This window comes from Anopheles gambiae, chromosome 2 (assembly GCF_943734735.2).
Source record: "Anopheles gambiae chromosome 2, idAnoGambNW_F1_1, whole genome shotgun sequence".
NCBI lineage: Eukaryota > Metazoa > Arthropoda > Insecta > Diptera > Culicidae > Anopheles > Anopheles gambiae.
The window spans coordinates 56,105,443-56,125,101 of record NC_064601.1 but is presented as its reverse complement, the minus strand read 5'-3'; the positions used below and the strand labels follow the sequence as shown (position 1 = coordinate 56,125,101).

General features: G+C 39.8%; 2 protein-coding genes across 2 annotated transcripts; both read left to right on the top strand.

Moving 5' to 3' along the window:
- The first annotated feature begins 277 nt into the window (after positions 1 to 277).
- Positions 278 to 2,937, top strand: LOC133391048 (heat shock protein 70 A1-like). Its single transcript, XM_061641011.1, has one exon. The coding sequence runs from the start codon at positions 819 to 821 to the stop codon at positions 2,736 to 2,738; it is 1,920 nt and encodes a 639-aa protein (XP_061496995.1). The 5' UTR covers positions 278 to 818; the 3' UTR covers positions 2,739 to 2,937.
- A 10,390-nt stretch (positions 2,938 to 13,327) lies between these two features.
- LOC133391326 (heat shock protein 70 A1-like) lies at positions 13,328 to 15,987 on the top strand. The gene has a single exon (XM_061644783.1). It carries the CDS (start codon positions 13,869 to 13,871, stop codon positions 15,786 to 15,788), a length of 1,920 nt encoding a protein of 639 aa, XP_061500767.1. The 5' UTR covers positions 13,328 to 13,868; the 3' UTR covers positions 15,789 to 15,987.
- The last annotated feature ends 3,672 nt before the right edge of the window (positions 15,988 to 19,659 follow it).

Below are 19,659 nucleotides of genomic sequence, written 5' to 3'. Positions count from 1 at the left end.
CAATTTTTGGAAAAAGCACACACCCATAATGAAATAATGACAAAAAGATAATAAAAGAAAATAACTTGGACTCTTTCTGCAAACCGTTGGTTTACACAAAAACTGATTTGCAAAATATGCCATTATCTTTGTTTATTTCCTTCCCCCTCCCCCACGCGAAACGCAGAACAAAAGAACAGCAAGAGTCTCACTCCGGAAAATCACTGAATGGGTTAAAATGAATAAATAAAATACATGAATTGTTTTTTATCAAAATTTTCAACTACGCAATGGGAAGAATGGGCGTAAAAGTAAAATTAAAATTTTAAATAAAAAAAATCAGTGGGTGTACTGAAAATCAGCTAAAAAATAATATCCTTTACGGCGAGGGTTGCCAAAGGAATGGCCATAGCTGCAAACCGTAGCGGTACGCAGTTGTCGCTCATCGTACACAATAGCCGAGACAAAATGTAACGCGAGAGCAGCTTAGCACAGCCAAGACCCACTGCTAGATGATTCGAGCTCATGTTCGTGCAGTATCGCGTGCAATCGAGCACACACTCGATGTGACTCGAGTAGGTTCGAGTAGGATCGAGTAGCTTGTGGAGCATTCTAGAAATTGTATGGTTTGATATATATAGCCGTGTTTCGAGCAGTGAGCGTCATTCAGAAAATAACAAGCAACGAGTAAAGAGCGAGCTATCGTGAACTAGAACGTGGTGAACCAAACAAATTGAAATAGTGAATTATCACTCAAGATACACAAACGTGAACAGTTTTTCTGCGCTATCAGTGAAGAATTTCAGTGCATACAGTATAATAGACACATCATTGACAAGATGCCTTCTGCAATTGGAATCGATCTGGGCACGACCTATTCGTGTGTGGGAGTGTTTCAGCACGGCAAGGTGGAGATTATTGCCAACGACCAGGGCAACAGAACCACACCGAGCTATGTTGCGTTTTCGGACACGGAGCGCCTCATCGGTGACGCGGCCAAGAACCAGGTGGCCATGAACCCCACAAATACAGTGTTCGATGCCAAGCGACTGATCGGACGCCGGTATGACGACCCTAAGATTCAGGCCGATATCAAGCACTGGCCGTTCAAGGTGGTCAACGACTGCGGCAAGCCGAAGATTCAGGTGGAATTCAAAGGAGAACGCAAGACGTTTGCACCAGAGGAAGTCAGCTCGATGGTGCTGACGAAAATGAAGGAAACGGCCGAAGCATACCTGGGACACTCTGTGAAGAATGCGGTCATCACGGTTCCAGCGTACTTCAATGACAGCCAGCGACAGGCCACGAAGGATGCCGGTGCGATCGCGGGCCTGAATGTGATGCGAATCATCAACGAACCGACGGCGGCCGCATTGGCTTACGGTTTGGACAAGAACCTGAAGGGCGAGCGCAACGTGTTGATCTTCGATCTCGGCGGAGGAACGTTCGACGTGTCCATTTTGACGATCGACGAGGGCTCTCTGTTCGAGGTACGAGCCACTGCCGGTGACACACACCTGGGAGGCGAAGACTTCGACAACCGAATGGTGGGCCATTTCGTGGAGGAGTTCAAACGCAAGTTCAAGAAGGACGTGTCCAAGAACGCCAGAGCACTGCGACGCTTGAGGACGGCATGCGAGCGAGCGAAGCGGACGCTTTCGTCCAGCACGGAGGCCACGATCGAGATCGATGCCCTCATGGACGGAATCGACTACTACACAAAGATCAGCCGAGCACGATTCGAGGAGCTGTGCTCTGATCTGTTCCGCTCGACACTGCAACCGGTGGAGAAGGCCCTGTCGGATGCAAAGATGGACAAGAGCTCCATTCACGACATCGTGCTGGTAGGTGGATCGACCCGCATCCCGAAGGTGCAGTCGCTGTTGCAGAACTTCTTCTGCGGCAAATCGCTGAACCTGTCGATCAACCCGGATGAGGCGGTAGCATACGGTGCGGCCGTCCAGGCGGCTATTCTTAGTGGAGACAAGGACGAAAAGATCCAAGATGTATTGTTGGTCGATGTGGCTCCGTTGTCGCTCGGAATCGAAACGGCCGGCGGAGTGATGACGAAGCTGATCGAGCGAAATTCGCGCATTCCGTGCAAACAGACGCAGACCTTCTCGACCTACGCGGACAACCAGCCGGGAGTGTCGATTCAGGTGTTTGAGGGCGAGAGAGCCATGACAAAGGACAACAATCTGCTGGGCCAGTTCGACCTATCAGGCATTCCGCCGGCACCGCGCGGTGTGCCAAAGATTGAGGTAACCTTTGATCTGGACGCCAACGGTATTCTGAACGTATCGGCGAAGGAAATGAGCACCGGCAAGGAGAAAAACATCACGATCAAGAACGACAAGGGCCGCTTGTCGCAGGCGGATATCGATCGCATGCTGGCCGAGGCGGAGAAATTCCGAGAGGAGGATGAAAAGCAACGGGAGCGAGTCGCGGCTCGCAATCAGCTCGAGGCGTACTGTTTCAGTCTCAAGCAAACGCTAGAATCAGCCGGCTCGAAACTGAGCGAAGGGGATCGCAAAACTATCGAGGAACGGTGCAACGAGACACTGCGCTGGATCGACGGCAACAGTATGGCAGAGAAGGAAGAGTACGATCACAAAATGCAGGAGCTGACGCGGGCTTGCAGTCCGATCATGACGAAGTTGCATCAGCAATCGGAAGCCGGTCCATCCCCGACTAGCTGTGGCCAGCAGGCTGGCGGGTTCGGCGGACGCACGGGTCCCACGGTAGAGGAGGTGGACTAAGATGATGAAGAAGACAGAATTATATTAGATGACAGTATTGCAAAGCGGCCATTATCGTAGGCGGAGATTGGCCCCACTCAAAAGAAGACTGTGTAAATATTGTGTAAATATGTGTAAGTTAGACAAATAGAGAATAATAACATAATGTAATTTATTGTATCAGCAAGTTCCTAGTTAAATAAAAAGAAAATTGAAACTAGATGTTGCAGTGCAATGCAATGTTTTAGCAATCAGAGCGATATCACACAAACTTGGGAATGGGGATCGGTTTACCATTGAATTGAGCATCACAAAATTATGTTAATTCCCTTATCACACCCTGTGAACAACTTAAACTATATATTTTGATTGAAGTCAGGCCATATAGTTACTTATCTCGATTAGGTAGCATATTTGACTTTGTAGAGTATTGTCATTGTAACCAAACTCCTATTTTAGTCAATTGTTTACAGTTACTGTTATTATGTATATTATTATTATGTCCATTTAGGGCTTGAACCCATGTTGTTAAGTCGTCACAGGGTTATGCAAGATAATTTCGGGAGTATTTAGGAACTTTAGGATGTTTGCCCCGTTAGGAGCGGTCCCATAGTACCGTCGTCTACTCGAACCACTCAATAAGATGCCCGTCATGGGTTCAATTCTAGAATGGACCGTCTCCCCGTAGCAAGGATTGACTATCCGGCTATGTGGTAATAAATTATGTATAGGCCGGCATGTCCGCGTAGGACGTTACGCCAAATAGAAGAAGAAGAAGGATGTTTGCAAAGGATTTTGGAAAAAACAACGTAAATTCCAGGTGACGTTTAACATTCACAATCAGAGAAACTGTTTCAGAACTCATGTTGATCCATAAAACTTTGTTCGAAGTGGACTTTTCAACACTTGATCGTCCAGACGATCATAGAAATCCGGAAGGAGTTTCCCTTACTGGACATGTTGGAGTTTAGAACCCTTAACTTGGGTAGGGGGACATAACTAAACACTAGAAATAAATTGAAAGGCGAAGTTTTTAGGCAGCGTAACATCCTATCTTGACAGTCCGAACGAATCTGTTCTCTCGCTATCGGAATTGGTTTTATTTATACTTATTAGATGTTATTTACATTTGGTTACATTTGGTTTTGGAATGTGTGGTTTGTGCTAATTAAAGGTTATTGATATGAGATGCAATTTATACATTGTATCGGAGTGAGGTGTCTGCCATGTTTTGCCTATGCTGTGCTTTTAGTGTTTTTACAAATGTTCTGGAATGTTTCAACTGTTCTAGCCAAGGAACCGGTGCGTTCGCCGGTCTTTGCATACGTTTTGAGCGATAAGTTGCTATGTGTTCTCAGTTTGTCTGCTTTACTGTGGTAACGCTTGAATGGCTTATGCTGCGCGTTTCGGTTTTTTTCGATAAATGTGTCTCAATTGTTTTTTTTCTATGAACGGTATGGTCTGGGTGTGTTGCTAACGTGTGGATTGATTTGCTTATTTGTTATAATGAATGTGTTGCAATGGTGTGATTTGGCTTTCCGAAGTGTGTCACAATGTATCTATAATTGATAGTATGTATTATAATAAGTTCTGTATAACAGATATGCTACACCTCCCCCCCCTTAAATAGAATAACGTAATGAATCACAATGATTGAAGTTATTCTCCTGTGTACTCAATTAGTCTGTTTTTGTGTACTGTAGAGGTTTTCATTGATGTATTGTTTTGTATTACGCAATTAGGCCCTTGGTCACTTACTACTGTGTCCAATGTACATTTTATCTATTTTTTTCTGTTTTCATTTTCCAAATTTACCTGATCTTCTATCTGTAGGGGAACACCTGGACACCTCTCATAAATGCATCAAAATAATAATTTACGAAAAAATCAACAATGCAGCATCTTAACTTAAAGTTAAACAACACATTTGAGAACATTTTTGGCATAATATATGTAAAATTGGTTAAATCCACGAACAAAATAAATTTTCAATCATGTGCACCCTTTTTTTTTTTTTTTTTTTTTTTTTTTTGTTAACGAAGAGTGAGCATATTCCATCCCCCTCTCCGACTCACCCAACTCGGCCGGTACGCTTGTGGTGCGTATTACTTCATGCGGAGTCGTGTGTGCGGTTGCACCCTGGGTCACGACGCATCTTCTGCGGCGATCTGGTCTGATGATTCTGCTTATTACGCTGCTTTCCGTGGTGCGACGCGGTCCCTTTGGTCCTAACGCCCACACTTCGGGTGGGCAATGGGGGGTCTGCATCGTTGGTCACCACTCCAAGCACGTAAGGCAGTTCTCCTGAAACGAAATTTTGATAGAGAAAACAAGAAAAGGGAGAAAGAGGTAGAAGAAAGCTGAAAATAGAGGAGAGAAGAGAAAAAGAAAGCTGGAAAGAAACGAAAAGAAAAAGATAAAAGATAAGTAACTTTCCAGCAATCATGTGCACCCTTGTGGATCTAATTTGACTACTGCCGATCTTAAGCTCTACAACATGTATTGTTTACATTTCCGGAAGTTTTATTTCATGAATGGGTTGTCGTGATCGTTAATGAAAAAAACTGGCGAAAGAACGAGAGTGAAAGTAATACAAAATATTGTTTTGTGGTGGTTTAAACATCCTGACACCAAAGCGGGAAAGACGGACACTTTGTTGTAGGGAAAGATGGACACCGAATTTATTGATTAATTTTACTTCTTATATCAATTGGTAATGAATAGATTTCTTCAAATACCTTAAATAATGGTATTCCGAAGCTATAAAACAATCAGCAACTAGAGAAAGTATTGAAATAAGCGAGAAATGAAACACCGGTCAAAATAGATGTCATGCGTTATGCTATTACACGCTCGACGCTGATGAGGCGCTTCACGAAATCCAATATCTTGTCACGACTTGGAAAACTTTAAACCATAAATAGATGAGGCATTGATACGACATTGTTCAGAAATAGCTGAGAAATTGTATGGGATTACAAATATCAAATGTTGAATTTTGACATGGTGGAAAATGGCTTTAACTATTAACAAGTCTCTCAAAAATTACTGGGGTCGTGGACTTTTCGCGAAGTGATTTCCTAAAAGGAAGTTCTAGACTGTTGTTCTGTAAGCTGGAGTAACGTCAGATGTTAGTGCATGATATTTCAATAATGCTTTAGATGCTGCATTCTACGATATATTAGAAGCGGTGCTTACAATTTTTAAAACCATGACTGAATGAACCGTCGTTGCAATAGGCCAATAATTAGTACCAGGACGTGGAAAGTGATAGAATTTGTTAAAATACTGTAAAACTCTTCACTTTACAACGATTTCTACAGGTGTCCATCTTACCCTTCATGGTGTCCATCTTACCCATATCAGGTGTCCGTCTTACCCGAACATTTCAAAACCGCAAGAAAAAAATCATGTTTTTCATTTATGAAAAAACGTAAAAATCGATGGAAACTTAAAAGTTTCAACACATTTTCTGATAAAACATGAGTGTAAGATAATGTATGCACATTTTCATGGTCGTTGCACCTATATATCCTTAGATTTTTACCATTTCCCTTAACGTGTCCGTCTTTACCTACCTTCCCCTATAATGAGTCGCACTGTATTTCAATTTAAGATTTGATGTCTTTTATGCTTTGCTTTTATCAAATTTTCTCTGCCTATTTCGTTTGATTTTTGGAGTTTATATTTAATTTCGAAATAATAATCGTCAATATAATAAATTGGTTCTATTTTTGTTTTGAATATATCTTATGGTAAATGTGCTTTTCTTCCAAACACTAGTTCGTATGGTGTGTAGTTTGTGTATGTGTGTTCTGTTGTATTGTAAACAAATTCGTAAAAGTTTGTCCAATCGTCCTAGTCATCATGATGTTCGTTTGTATAACTTCTTAGATATTCGTTTAGACATCTATGATTTCTTTCTAATGATCCTATTGTCTGTGAAGCTGTACTTAAAGTCTGTTTGATTTTAAAGATTTCTGAGATTTTGTGTAATATTTCATTGTTATATTCTAGTCCTTGATCTGATTTTAATTCTATAAATGTTCCAAATATTTATTTATTTTTTTTTTTTATAAAACAAAGAACAGTTTATTCACACTTATAACAAAAAATTCTTATTCGCTAGCTTAAATCTATAATAATTCTTGTTTAACATATTATGTTTTTCAATTGATTTTTGCCTATGCTATTGGTGAAATTCTCTTTGTAAATAAATATTAAATAATTGATAAATAATGACATAATTTTAGCTCTTTTTTCTTTTTTTATATTATTCATATCTGGTTTAATAAGTTCATGAAAATTTGGTTTTATATGCAACTCGTCCTTCACTATTTGTGTAAACAATATCCATATGTTTTTAATATTTTTACAATCTTTAAATTTATGCTCGAGATCTTCGATATTTCCACATTTCTCACAGTTCGGGTTTGTTTTCATTCCGAATTTAAATTTAATTTCTTCTGTCATAATTTTTTCATTTACCAAAAGATAATAGTAGCTTCGTTGTTTTGAATTCATTTTGTTATTATTAATATTACGCCATATCTTGTTCCAATGCAGTGATGGTGTTTTAGATTGAATATGTGGTAGAGGAAGCGAATCCGTAACTTTTTTGTAAATTTCTTTTGCTGAAGGATTATTTTTATATCTATCATTTAAATAGGCTAGTTCAGTTCTTATTGGCACTAAACAAGGATAGAATGATGGAAGATCTTTAATGTTAGGTGGATTTTCTATTTGATTCAAGAAGCTTTTTGTAAATGGCATGTGTTGTTTTTCAAATAGGTGTCGGTTGATCAATAATGTTTTAAGTTTGAGTTCTGGTATTAGCAAGTTAAGACCTCCCTTGGCTTTGTTTAGAGCAAGTTGTTGCATTTTTACTCTTGGCCCTCCATTTGACCATATGAATATTCCCAGATAGAATGTAAGCCTCCCAAGATGGTATTTGCTTATTGTCATAACTGATCCAATGTACCACAATTTCGATGTTAGGAAAGTATTGGCTAGTATAACCCGTTGCTGAATGTTGAGCTCCCTCATTCTGTGCTGTCTTACTAATTGAGCAAACTTATGTGTTGTCGCTTCCCAATTCAATTTCATCGTCAAACGAAATGAGTTTGTGAATAGAATCCCTAAGATTTTGATTTTTTCTCTGTTTTCAATCCATTCTGTGTTGATTCTATTTTGATTATTGACTACTCCTATGTCCATTGCCAGGGATTTGTTTGTGTTAAGCTTTGCTCCTGACTCAGTTTCGTATTCCTCGAATGCTTTTTTTATGTTGAATATTTTATTAAGATCCGTTGTGATAATAGAAATGTCATCTGCATAACAGTTGACTAGATCATTCTGACTGTTGCATATGTTTTCTAATTTGCATAGAAGCGGGTGTATATACAAGGTAAATAAATGCATTGCCATGGGGTCTCCTTGCCTTACCGATCTTTTTATATGAAGTTTTTCTTGGAGGGATCCATTTATGTACAATCTTGAAGTAGATACTGAGTAAATTTTTTTGATGAGCGTTATAAAGTTTTCTTTAAATCCAATTGCCGTCAAGGTTTTATACAAATATGTATGGTCGACTCGATCAAATGCCTTTTCCATGTCAAAAGAGATGAGTTTTCCTGCTATTTTCTTTTCCTTGAGGTTCATAATTCTATCTTTAATCGAAAGAAGTGCCTGAAAGATATTGTTTTTTTCCGTTGCCACATTTCTGAGAAGATGTTAGGATATTGTGTGTGTCAAGGATATTTTTCATTCTGAATTTCAAAATTCGACTAAAAATCTTATAATCTGCGTTGAGCAGTGTTATAGGCCTCCAATTTTCGATTTCGAAGGTATTATTATCTTTTGGTATTAAAACAATTATTCCTTCAACAAATTCGGGTGGAATATCATTATCAAGAGCTTCATTGATTATAAGATTAAGTTCCTTATGAATAATATCAAAAAATGTTTCATAGAACTCATATGGTAAACCATCTAATCCTGGACTACGATTTTTAGTTGCTGTTCGAATGGTATGAAATATTTCTACAGTTTCAATTTCTTTTGTTAGATCATTATTGAGCTCACATGCCTCAGGTATTTTTCTGGGAATAATTGGAGTTGAATTTAAACAATTATCGTTGCCTGAAAAGAGTAGCTTGAATTGTTCCTGAATGGCGTCGAGTATCTCTTTTTCGTTTTCTAATGTTCGATTATTTAACCGGAGTTTTTTAATGAAATTACGATTTTTCCTTCGTTTAAATAGATGAAAAGTAGACATTGGTTCTCCTGCAATGTAGTTATTGTTTTCTTTGATAAAGTTTTGTGTCAGTTTCCTTTGTAGTGTAAGCATTTCAGCTTTTAAACGATTTATAGTTATTTTTTCATCAGGATTATTTACAAGCTTCGAATATGATTCATTTAATCTAGATTGTAACCTATCATGCGTTTGATTATATTCTTTGTAATGCATTTTAGTTTTCCATAGGAAAAAACTTTTGATTTTTGGTTTTGCATATTTTATCCACCATGTTAACCAGTTTCCATAGTGTTTTTTTTTTGCCTGGTCCATCTTATCCAGTTTTCTTTGAATTCGTTTTGAATTTCTTGTGTTGTAATATATTTCCTATATGACCATAGCTTTTGCCTTGTTATTATTTGTTGATTATTATTTGGCAGTGCTAATCGTATGACATAAGCACGGTGATCGCTAAACGAAACGCTGTGAATGTCAACCGAGCGGAGATTTTCTTTTAGATTACGTGATATATAGATCCTATCTATACGTGAAGCAGAGTTTGAAGTAATGTAAGTAAATTCTGGATCGTTTTTTAACAAATTCCAAGTATCTACTAAATTCAAATTATCAATTGCATTACGTAATGCTGGGCTATAGTTCGAGGTTCCAAGTGCATCTTTTTTATCAATAATGCAGTTGAAATCTCCTACAATAATTATATTTTCAACGGGATGTCTTAAGTGATATGCTAACGACTGTTGAAAGAAACGTTCTCTTTGTATTCTGTTTTGGCTACCAGATGGTGCGTAGATATTAATTAGTTTTGTTCTGCCAAAGCATAGGGATATAATTCTCCCGTCTAAACTTTTTTCTACATGGGTAAATGAAATGTCTTGCTTCAAAGCTATTGCAGTCCCTCTTTGTCGTTCATCTATGTTTGTTATTAATTCATAGCCTTGAATTATTTCCAATGACGAATCATTGACCTCTTGCATGCATATTATATCTAAATCTAGCTTTTTTACTGTGGCTATAAGAGCGTCTGTTTTGGTTGTGTTAGATATATTGCAGATATTGATACTTCCTATACGATAGGATTTTTTGAATTCTGTTATGTTTGAATGTGTAGTGGTGTTGGCCATTTCGAAATTATCTTTTACTTTGCGATGTGTCGAATCGTTTTTTTTTCAGCTGTGTTAGTAATTATAATTTATCGAGATTGTCTCCTACCTTTTATAATTTTGTCTTCAGCCGATTTCGTATACCTCGTTCGCCATCGTTTCGATTCTACCGTTATAAAGTCAGTCAGTTTTTTTTCAGCTTGTCTTTTCACCGAAGGCGATCGTGACCTGTACCCCTTATTGGTCTCCAAATTAACCGCTGTCTCTGTGACGGTGCTGTTATCGTTCGTCATTGCATCAGTTTGTTTTATTGGTATAAATTTCAGTCCCGATGTCCCCGGTTGAGGTTGTGGTGGTTGTTCCACTGGGATTGTATTCGTCGTAGTTGTTGTATTTAGTGTATTTTGTTTCTGTTGGATCCCACTCGTCGTTACGTCTGCGTACGATTTTAGCCTATCCATTAGGTTTGTTTTTTGGCTGTTGAGCTTTCTGTTGCTCAAACAGGTCATTCCGTGGTGTACGGGATGATCGCATTTGCGACATGTGTGCTGCTGTCCTCTATGGGTAGCGAGAGTTGTTTCACCGTTGATATGGATATAAGATGGTATTTGTTTCTTGATTACCATCCTAACGTAGCGATATCCGTTCGGAATACCGGCACATGCGAAGGCGTCGCTCCACACACCTTCGGTAACGCAGATAACGTCTCCGTATCTCTGCATGTGGTTTTTTATGTGTGTGTTTGTAACTTGCGCTGAAGCGTCGTGAATCTTCACGATCGTTGACCCATCGTCCATAGTAATTGGTATGGGATATTCCACACCTTTACACTGAATAGTGTGTTTGCCATCGTTCTTTTCTACGATGTCCAAGGCAATACTTTGCTCCTTGATGTCTACGTGACATGAAAAGGACGACGTCCGGAGGTGAATTCTGTTCACCTGTATCATCGAAATTCCAAGTTTCCCGGTTATGAAGTCAATCACTTCATTAGTTGTTGGCTTGTTTGGGACATGAGAAAAGTCCAACTTGATGCTGGATTTTCCCGTTGCCGACATGGTGCCGGTCTGCCACACGCTAGTATTTTTAACGCACACTTGTCTTTAGTTTTTTTTTTGTTTTGCTGAGCACTCTGCATCTACGTCTGTACTGCTCGAGCTCTAGAACAGAACTGTCATTTTTTATTTATTTATTTGAATCAAAGTTATCGGGCAGTATGCCTAAATAACTTAATGCTTACAGAGTACAATTTCAAAGTATGGCCCTAGAACTAACTTGAATATGCTGACGCAGCTGACTAACGGATTGATTGAAATCTGCTGATAACCCTAGTCTATTATACACATCAATCATTTTGAGCAGTGGATCATTGGCACCAAAACCAGTCGATCTAAAAGAGCTTCTTAGTAGCTCTCTACTTCTAAGACCTCTAGAGGGAGTAGAAAAGCAAATAAAATTTAAAATGTCAGGTGCATCAAAATCTCCAATTAATAGTTTATGCATAAAGGTTATCTGAGCCGTAGTTCTCCTATGCTGTAAAGTCTCTAAGCCAAATAGTAAACACCGAACATTATACGAAGGACGTGGAATTTGATTTGACCAGGGAAGACGATGAAACATGACACGTGTGATTTTTTTTCTGAATTTTTTCAATTTTATCTATGTATGTGATTTGATGGGGACACCAAACTACACTGGCAAATTCCAGGATGGGACGGACTAAAGAACAGTATAATGTTTTTAAACTGAAAGGATCTTTAAAGTCGGCTGAGACACGTAAGACAAATCCTAACAGTTTAAGAGCTTTAGTGACAATAGTTTGATAATGGCTAGATAAACTAAGCTTACTGTCTAAAATAACTCCTAAGTCCCGAACCTGAGAAAAACGTGGAACGCTGTCTTCATTGATTTTGTAGTTATAAATAATAGGATTTTTTTTCTTTGAGAATGTAATACAACTACATTTGCTAACATTAAGTAACATTTCATTATTAAAACACCATGCAGAAAAATAGTTTAACGAGTTTTGTAACATTTCACAGTCGTCAGAATATTTAACAGGTAGGAACATTTGTAGATCGTCAGCATATAATAACAATTTAACATGAGGAATAGCAAACACGACATCGTTAATAAATATAATAAATAGTAAAGGTCCTAATATACTCCCTTGAGGAAGAATGATAAGAATGATGTTTTCTACCAATGCTCTTGCTATAGTATTTGCTTTTTTGTTATGGATAGGTGTTACTACGATGTATTTTGTTAAGTCACATTGTATGGTTATTGCATACCTGTTGTTTTTGTTAGTTTTTGTTAATCGTCCTACTGTTGTTGATTGAAATTTTGTCAAAAGATTTTGTCGGTCTTGTAGTTACAACTGTTTCTTCGTTAGTATGTCTAGTCGTCTTATTAACTTAAACATGCCTTACAATTTCTTACGTATTTCTTGAAATCATCTTTCATATTTTTCCATTTGTTTTTTCCCTTATTTTCTGGTACAGTCTGTACTGGCCTCCCGAAGGGGTCATATGATAATCTGAAATTCTGTTGTCATCCATCTAGTTGGAGTAAACAGAATTATTTCAAACTTGGTAATGGCTCTGTTGGCGATTTCCTTAATAGTTTGTTGGGAATATTCTTTGAATAAATGGTCTTCTTTTGACCATGCTAGCTTGTTTCTTCTATATTGCTTCGCGATTTTGCACATTTCTAGAACAGCAAACTCTAGTGCTTTACCATATGATTGGTTGTATATTATGAATTCAACGTTGTTCTTATTTCTCTGTGTACATATTTTCAATACCTTTCTCACTTTTGAAGGTCTATCTGTTTTCCACATCGCGGGGTGATCAGTCCCTGTTGTTGCGTTTGTTTATATTAGTTTGCGCGTTATTTTTCTTAGCCATGGCTCTCGTATTAACCATTAAAATCGGTTTGGATTTTGGTATTGATGCCTTTAGGTCATCCGAGCTCACAATTTTTGGAAAAAGCACACACCCATAATGAAATAATGACAAAAAGATAATAAAAGAAAATAACTTGGACTCTTTCTGCAAACCGTTGGTTTACACAAAAACTGATTTGCAAAATATGCCATTATCTTTGTTTATTTCCTTCCCCCTCCCCCACGCGAAACGCAGAACAAAAGAACAGCAAGAGTCTCACTCCGGAAAATCACTGAATGGGTTAAAATGAATAAATAAAATACATGAATTGTTTTTTATCAAAATTTTCAACTACGCAATGGGAAGAATGGGCGTAAAAGTAAAATTAAAATTTTAAATAAAAAAAATCAGTGGGTGTACTGAAAATCAGCTAAAAAATAATATCCTTTACGGCGAGGGTTGCCAAAGGAATGGCCATAGCTGCAAACCGTAGCGGTACGCAGTTGTCGCTCATCGTACACAATAGCCGAGACAAAATGTAACGCGAGAGCAGCTTAGCACAGCCAAGACCCACTGCTAGATGATTCGAGCTCATGTTCGTGCAGTATCGCGTGCAATCGAGCACACACTCGATGTGACTCGAGTAGGTTCGAGTAGGATCGAGTAGCTTGTGGAGCATTCTAGAAATTGTATGGTTTGATATATATAGCCGTGTTTCGAGCAGTGAGCGTCATTCAGAAAATAACAAGCAACGAGTAAAGAGCGAGCTATCGTGAACTAGAACGTGGTGAACCAAACAAATTGAAATAGTGAATTATCACTCAAGATACACAAACGTGAACAGTTTTTCTGCGCTATCAGTGAAGAATTTCAGTGCATACAGTATAATAGACACATCATTGACAAGATGCCTTCTGCAATTGGAATCGATCTGGGCACGACCTATTCGTGTGTGGGAGTGTTTCAGCACGGCAAGGTGGAGATTATTGCCAACGACCAGGGCAACAGAACCACACCGAGCTATGTTGCGTTTTCGGACACGGAGCGCCTCATCGGTGACGCGGCCAAGAACCAGGTGGCCATGAACCCCACAAATACAGTGTTCGATGCCAAGCGACTGATCGGACGCCGGTATGACGACCCTAAGATTCAGGCCGATATCAAGCACTGGCCGTTCAAGGTGGTCAACGACTGCGGCAAGCCGAAGATTCAGGTGGAATTCAAAGGAGAACGCAAGACGTTTGCACCAGAGGAAGTCAGCTCGATGGTGCTGACGAAAATGAAGGAAACGGCCGAAGCATACCTGGGACACTCTGTGAAGAATGCGGTCATCACGGTTCCAGCGTACTTCAATGACAGCCAGCGACAGGCCACGAAGGATGCCGGTGCGATCGCGGGCCTGAATGTGATGCGAATCATCAACGAACCGACGGCGGCCGCATTGGCTTACGGTTTGGACAAGAACCTGAAGGGCGAGCGCAACGTGTTGATCTTCGATCTCGGCGGAGGAACGTTCGACGTGTCCATTTTGACGATCGACGAGGGCTCTCTGTTCGAGGTACGAGCCACTGCCGGTGACACACACCTGGGAGGCGAAGACTTCGACAACCGAATGGTGGGCCATTTCGTGGAGGAGTTCAAACGCAAGTTCAAGAAGGACGTGTCCAAGAACGCCAGAGCACTGCGACGCTTGAGGACGGCATGCGAGCGAGCGAAGCGGACGCTTTCGTCCAGCACGGAGGCCACGATCGAGATCGATGCCCTCATGGACGGAATCGACTACTACACAAAGATCAGCCGAGCACGATTCGAGGAGCTGTGCTCTGATCTGTTCCGCTCGACACTGCAACCGGTGGAGAAGGCCCTGTCGGATGCAAAGATGGACAAGAGCTCCATTCACGACATCGTGCTGGTAGGTGGATCGACCCGCATCCCGAAGGTGCAGTCGCTGTTGCAGAACTTCTTCTGCGGCAAATCGCTGAACCTGTCGATCAACCCGGATGAGGCGGTAGCATACGGTGCGGCCGTCCAGGCGGCTATTCTTAGTGGAGACAAGGACGAAAAGATCCAAGATGTATTGTTGGTCGATGTGGCTCCGTTGTCGCTCGGAATCGAAACGGCCGGCGGAGTGATGACGAAGCTGATCGAGCGAAATTCGCGCATTCCGTGCAAACAGACGCAGACCTTCTCGACCTACGCGGACAACCAGCCGGGAGTGTCGATTCAGGTGTTTGAGGGCGAGAGAGCCATGACAAAGGACAACAATCTGCTGGGCCAGTTCGACCTATCAGGCATTCCGCCGGCACCGCGCGGTGTGCCAAAGATTGAGGTAACCTTTGATCTGGACGCCAACGGTATTCTGAACGTATCGGCGAAGGAAATGAGCACCGGCAAGGAGAAAAACATCACGATCAAGAACGACAAGGGCCGCTTGTCGCAGGCGGATATCGATCGCATGCTGGCCGAGGCGGAGAAATTCCGAGAGGAGGATGAAAAGCAACGGGAGCGAGTCGCGGCTCGCAATCAGCTCGAGGCGTACTGTTTCAGTCTCAAGCAAACGCTAGAATCAGCCGGCTCGAAACTGAGCGAAGGGGATCGCAAAACTATCGAGGAACGGTGCAACGAGACATTGCGCTGGATCGACGGCAACAGTATGGCAGAGAAGGAAGAGTACGATCACAAAATGCAGGAGCTGACGCGGGCTTGCAGTCCGATCATGACGAAGTTGCATCAGCAATCGGAAGCCGGTCCATCCCCGACTAGCTGTGGCCAGCAGGCTGGCGGGTTCGGCGGACGCACGGGTCCCACGGTAGAGGAGGTGGACTAAGATGATGAAGAAGACAGAATTATATTAGATGACAGTATTGCAAAGCGGCCATTATCGTAGGCGGAGACTGGCCCCACTCAAAAGAAGACTGTGTAAATATTGTGTAAATATGTGTAAGTTAGACAAATAGAGAATAATAACATAATGTAATTTATTGTATCAGCAAGTTCCTAGTTAAATAAAAAGAAAATTGAAACTAGATGTTGCAGTGCAATGCAATGTTTTAGCAATCAGAGCGATATCACACAAACTTGGGAATGGGGATCGGTTTACCATTGAATTGAGCATCACAAAATTATGTTAATTCCCTTATCACACCCTGTGAACAACTTAAACTATATATTTTGATTGAAGTCAGGCCATATAGTTACTTATCTCGATTAGGTAGCATATTTGACTTTGTAGAGTATTGTCATTGTAACCAAACTCCTATTTTAGTCAATTGTTTACAGTTACTGTTATTATGTATATTATTATTATGTCCATTTAGGGCTTGAACCCATGTTGTTAAGTCGTCACAGGGTTATGCAAGATAATTTCGGGAGTATTTAGGAACTTTAGGATGTTTGCCCCGTTAGGAGCGGTCCCATAGTACCGTCGTCTACTCGAACCACTCAATAAGATGCCCGTCATGGGTTCAATTCTAGAATGGACCGTCTCCCCGTAGCAAGGATTGACTATCCGGCTATGTGGTAATAAATTATGTATAGGCCGGCATGTCCGCGTAGGACGTTACGCCAAATAGAAGAAGAAGAAGGATGTTTGCAAAGGATTTTGGAAAAAACAACGTAAATTCCAGGTGACGTTTAACATTCACAATCAGAGAAACTGTTTCAGAACTCATGTTGATCCATAAAACTTTGTTCGAAGTGGACTTTTCAACACTTGATCGTCCAGACGATCATAGAAATCCGGAAGGAGTTTCCCTTACTGGACATGTTGGAGTTTAGAACCCTTAACTTGGGTAGGGGGACATAACTAAACACTAGAAATAAATTGAAAGGCGAAGTTTTTAGGCAGCGTAACATCCTATCTTGACAGTCCGAACGAATCTGTTCTCTCGCTATCGGAATTGGTTTTATTTATACTTATTAGATGTTATTTACATTTGGTTACATTTGGTTTTGGAATGTGTGGTTTGTGCTAATTAAAGGTTATTGATATGAGATGCAATTTATACATTGTATCGGAGTGAGGTGTCTGCCATGTTTTGCCTATGCTGTGCTTTTAGTGTTTTTACAAATGTTCTGGAATGTTTCAACTGTTCTAGCCAAGGAACCGGTGCGTTCGCCGGTCTTTGCATACGTTTTGAGCGATAAGTTGCTATGTGTTCTCAGTTTGTCTGCTTTACTGTGGTAACGCTTGAATGGCTTATGCTGCGCGTTTCGGTTTTTTTCGATAAATGTGTCTCAATTGTTTTTTTTCTATGAACGGTATGGTCTGGGTGTGTTGCTAACGTGTGGATTGATTTGCTTATTTGTTATAATGAATGTGTTGCAATGGTGTGATTTGGCTTTCCGAAGTGTGTCACAATGTATCTATAATTGATAGTATGTATTATAATAAGTTCTGTATAACAGATATGCTACACCTCCCCCCCCTTAAATAGAATAACGTAATGAATCACAATGATTGAAGTTATTCTCCTGTGTACTCAATTAGTCTGTTTTTGTGTACTGTAGAGGTTTTCATTGATGTATTGTTTTGTATTACGCAATTAGGCCCTTGGTCACTTACTACTGTGTCCAATGTACATTTTATCTATTTTTTTCTGTTTTCATTTTCCAAATTTACCTGATCTTCTATCTGTAGGGGAACACCTGGACACCTCTCATAAATGCATCAAAATAATAATTTACGAAAAAATCAACAATGCAGCATCTTAACTTAAAGTTAAACAACACATTTGAGAACATTTTTGGCATAATATATGTAAAATTGGTTAAATCCACGAACAAAATAAATTTTCAATCATGTGCACCCTTTTTTTTTTTTTTTTTTTTTTTTTTTGTTAACGAAGAGTGAGCATATTCCATCCCCCTCTCCGACTCACCCAACTCGGCCGGTACGCTTGTGGTGCGTATTACTTCATGCGGAGTCGTGTGTGCGGTTGCACCCTGGGTCACGACGCATCTTCTGCGGCGATCTGGTCTGATGATTCTGCTTATTACGCTGCTTTCCGTGGTGCGACGCGGTCCCTTTGGTCCTAACGCCCACACTTCGGGTGGGCAATGGGGGGTCTGCATCGTTGGTCACCACTCCAAGCACGTAAGGCAGTTCTCCTGAAACGAAATTTTGATAGAGAAAACAAGAAAAGGGAGAAAGAGGTAGAAGAAAGCTGAAAATAGAGGAGAGAAGAGAAAAAGAAAGCTGGAAAGAAACGAAAAGAAAAAGATAAAAGATAAGTAACTTTCCAGCAATCATGTGCACCCTTGTGGATCTAATTTGACTACTGCCGATCTTAAGCTCTACAACATGTATTGTTTACATTTCCGGAAGTTTTATTTCATGAATGGGTTGTCGTGATCGTTAATGAAAAAAACTGGCGAAAGAACGAGAGTGAAAGTAATACAAAATATTGTTTTGTGGTGGTTTAAACATCCTGACACCAAAGCGGGAAAGACGGACACTTTGTTGTAGGGAAAGATGGACACCGAATTTATTGATTAATTTTACTTCTTATATCAATTGGTAATGAATAGATTTCTTCAAATACCTTAAATAATGGTATTCCGAAGCTATAAAACAATCAGCAACTAGAGAAAGTATTGAAATAAGCGAGAAATGAAACACCGGTCAAAATAGATGTCATGCGTTATGCTATTACACGCTCGACGCTGATGAGGCGCTTCACGAAATCCAATATCTTGTCACGACTTGGAAAACTTTAAACCATAAATAGATGAGGCATTGATACGACATTGTTCAGAAATAGCTGAGAAATTGTATGGGATTACAAATATCAAATGTTGAATTTTGACATGGTGGAAAATGGCTTTAACTATTAACAAGTCTCTCAAAAATTACTGGGGTCGTGGACTTTTCGCGAAGTGATTTCCTAAAAGGAAGTTCTAGACTGTTGTTCTGTAAGCTGGAGTAACGTCAGATGTTAGTGCATGATATTTCAATAATGCTTTAGATGCTGCATTCTACGATATATTAGAAGCGGTGCTTACAATTTTTAAAACCATGACTGAATGAACCGTCGTTGCAATAGGCCAATAATTAGTACCAGGACGTGGAAAGTGATAGAATTTGTTAAAATACTGTAAAACTCTTCACTTTACAACGATTTCTACAGGTGTCCATCTTACCCTTCATGGTGTCCATCTTACCCATATCAGGTGTCCGTCTTACCCGAACATTTCAAAACCGCAAGAAAAAAATCATGTTTTTCATTTATGAAAAAACGTAAAAATCGATGGAAACTTAAAAGTTTCAACACATTTTCTGATAAAACATGAGTGTAAGATAATGTATGCACATTTTCATGGTCGTTGCACCTATATATCCTTAGATTTTTACCATTTCCCTTAACGTGTCCGTCTTTACCTACCTTCCCCTATAATGAGTCGCACTGTATTTCAATTTAAGATTTGATGTCTTTTATGCTTTGCTTTTATCAAATTTTCTCTGCCTATTTCGTTTGATTTTTGGAGTTTATATTTAATTTCGAAATAATAATCGTCAATATAATAAATTGGTTCTATTTTTGTTTTGAATATATCTTATGGTAAATGTGCTTTTCTTCCAAACACTAGTTCGTATGGTGTGTAGTTTGTGTATGTGTGTTCTGTTGTATTGTAAACAAATTCGTAAAAGTTTGTCCAATCGTCCTAGTCATCATGATGTTCGTTTGTATAACTTCTTA

Bases quoted from the DNA above. Each gene is read 5' to 3' on its own strand.
- LOC133391048 (XM_061641011.1), top strand. From the start codon at position 819: ATGCCTTCTGCAATTGGAATCGATCTGGGCACGACCTATTCGTGTGTG.
- LOC133391326 (XM_061644783.1), top strand. From the start codon at position 13,869: ATGCCTTCTGCAATTGGAATCGATCTGGGCACGACCTATTCGTGTGTG.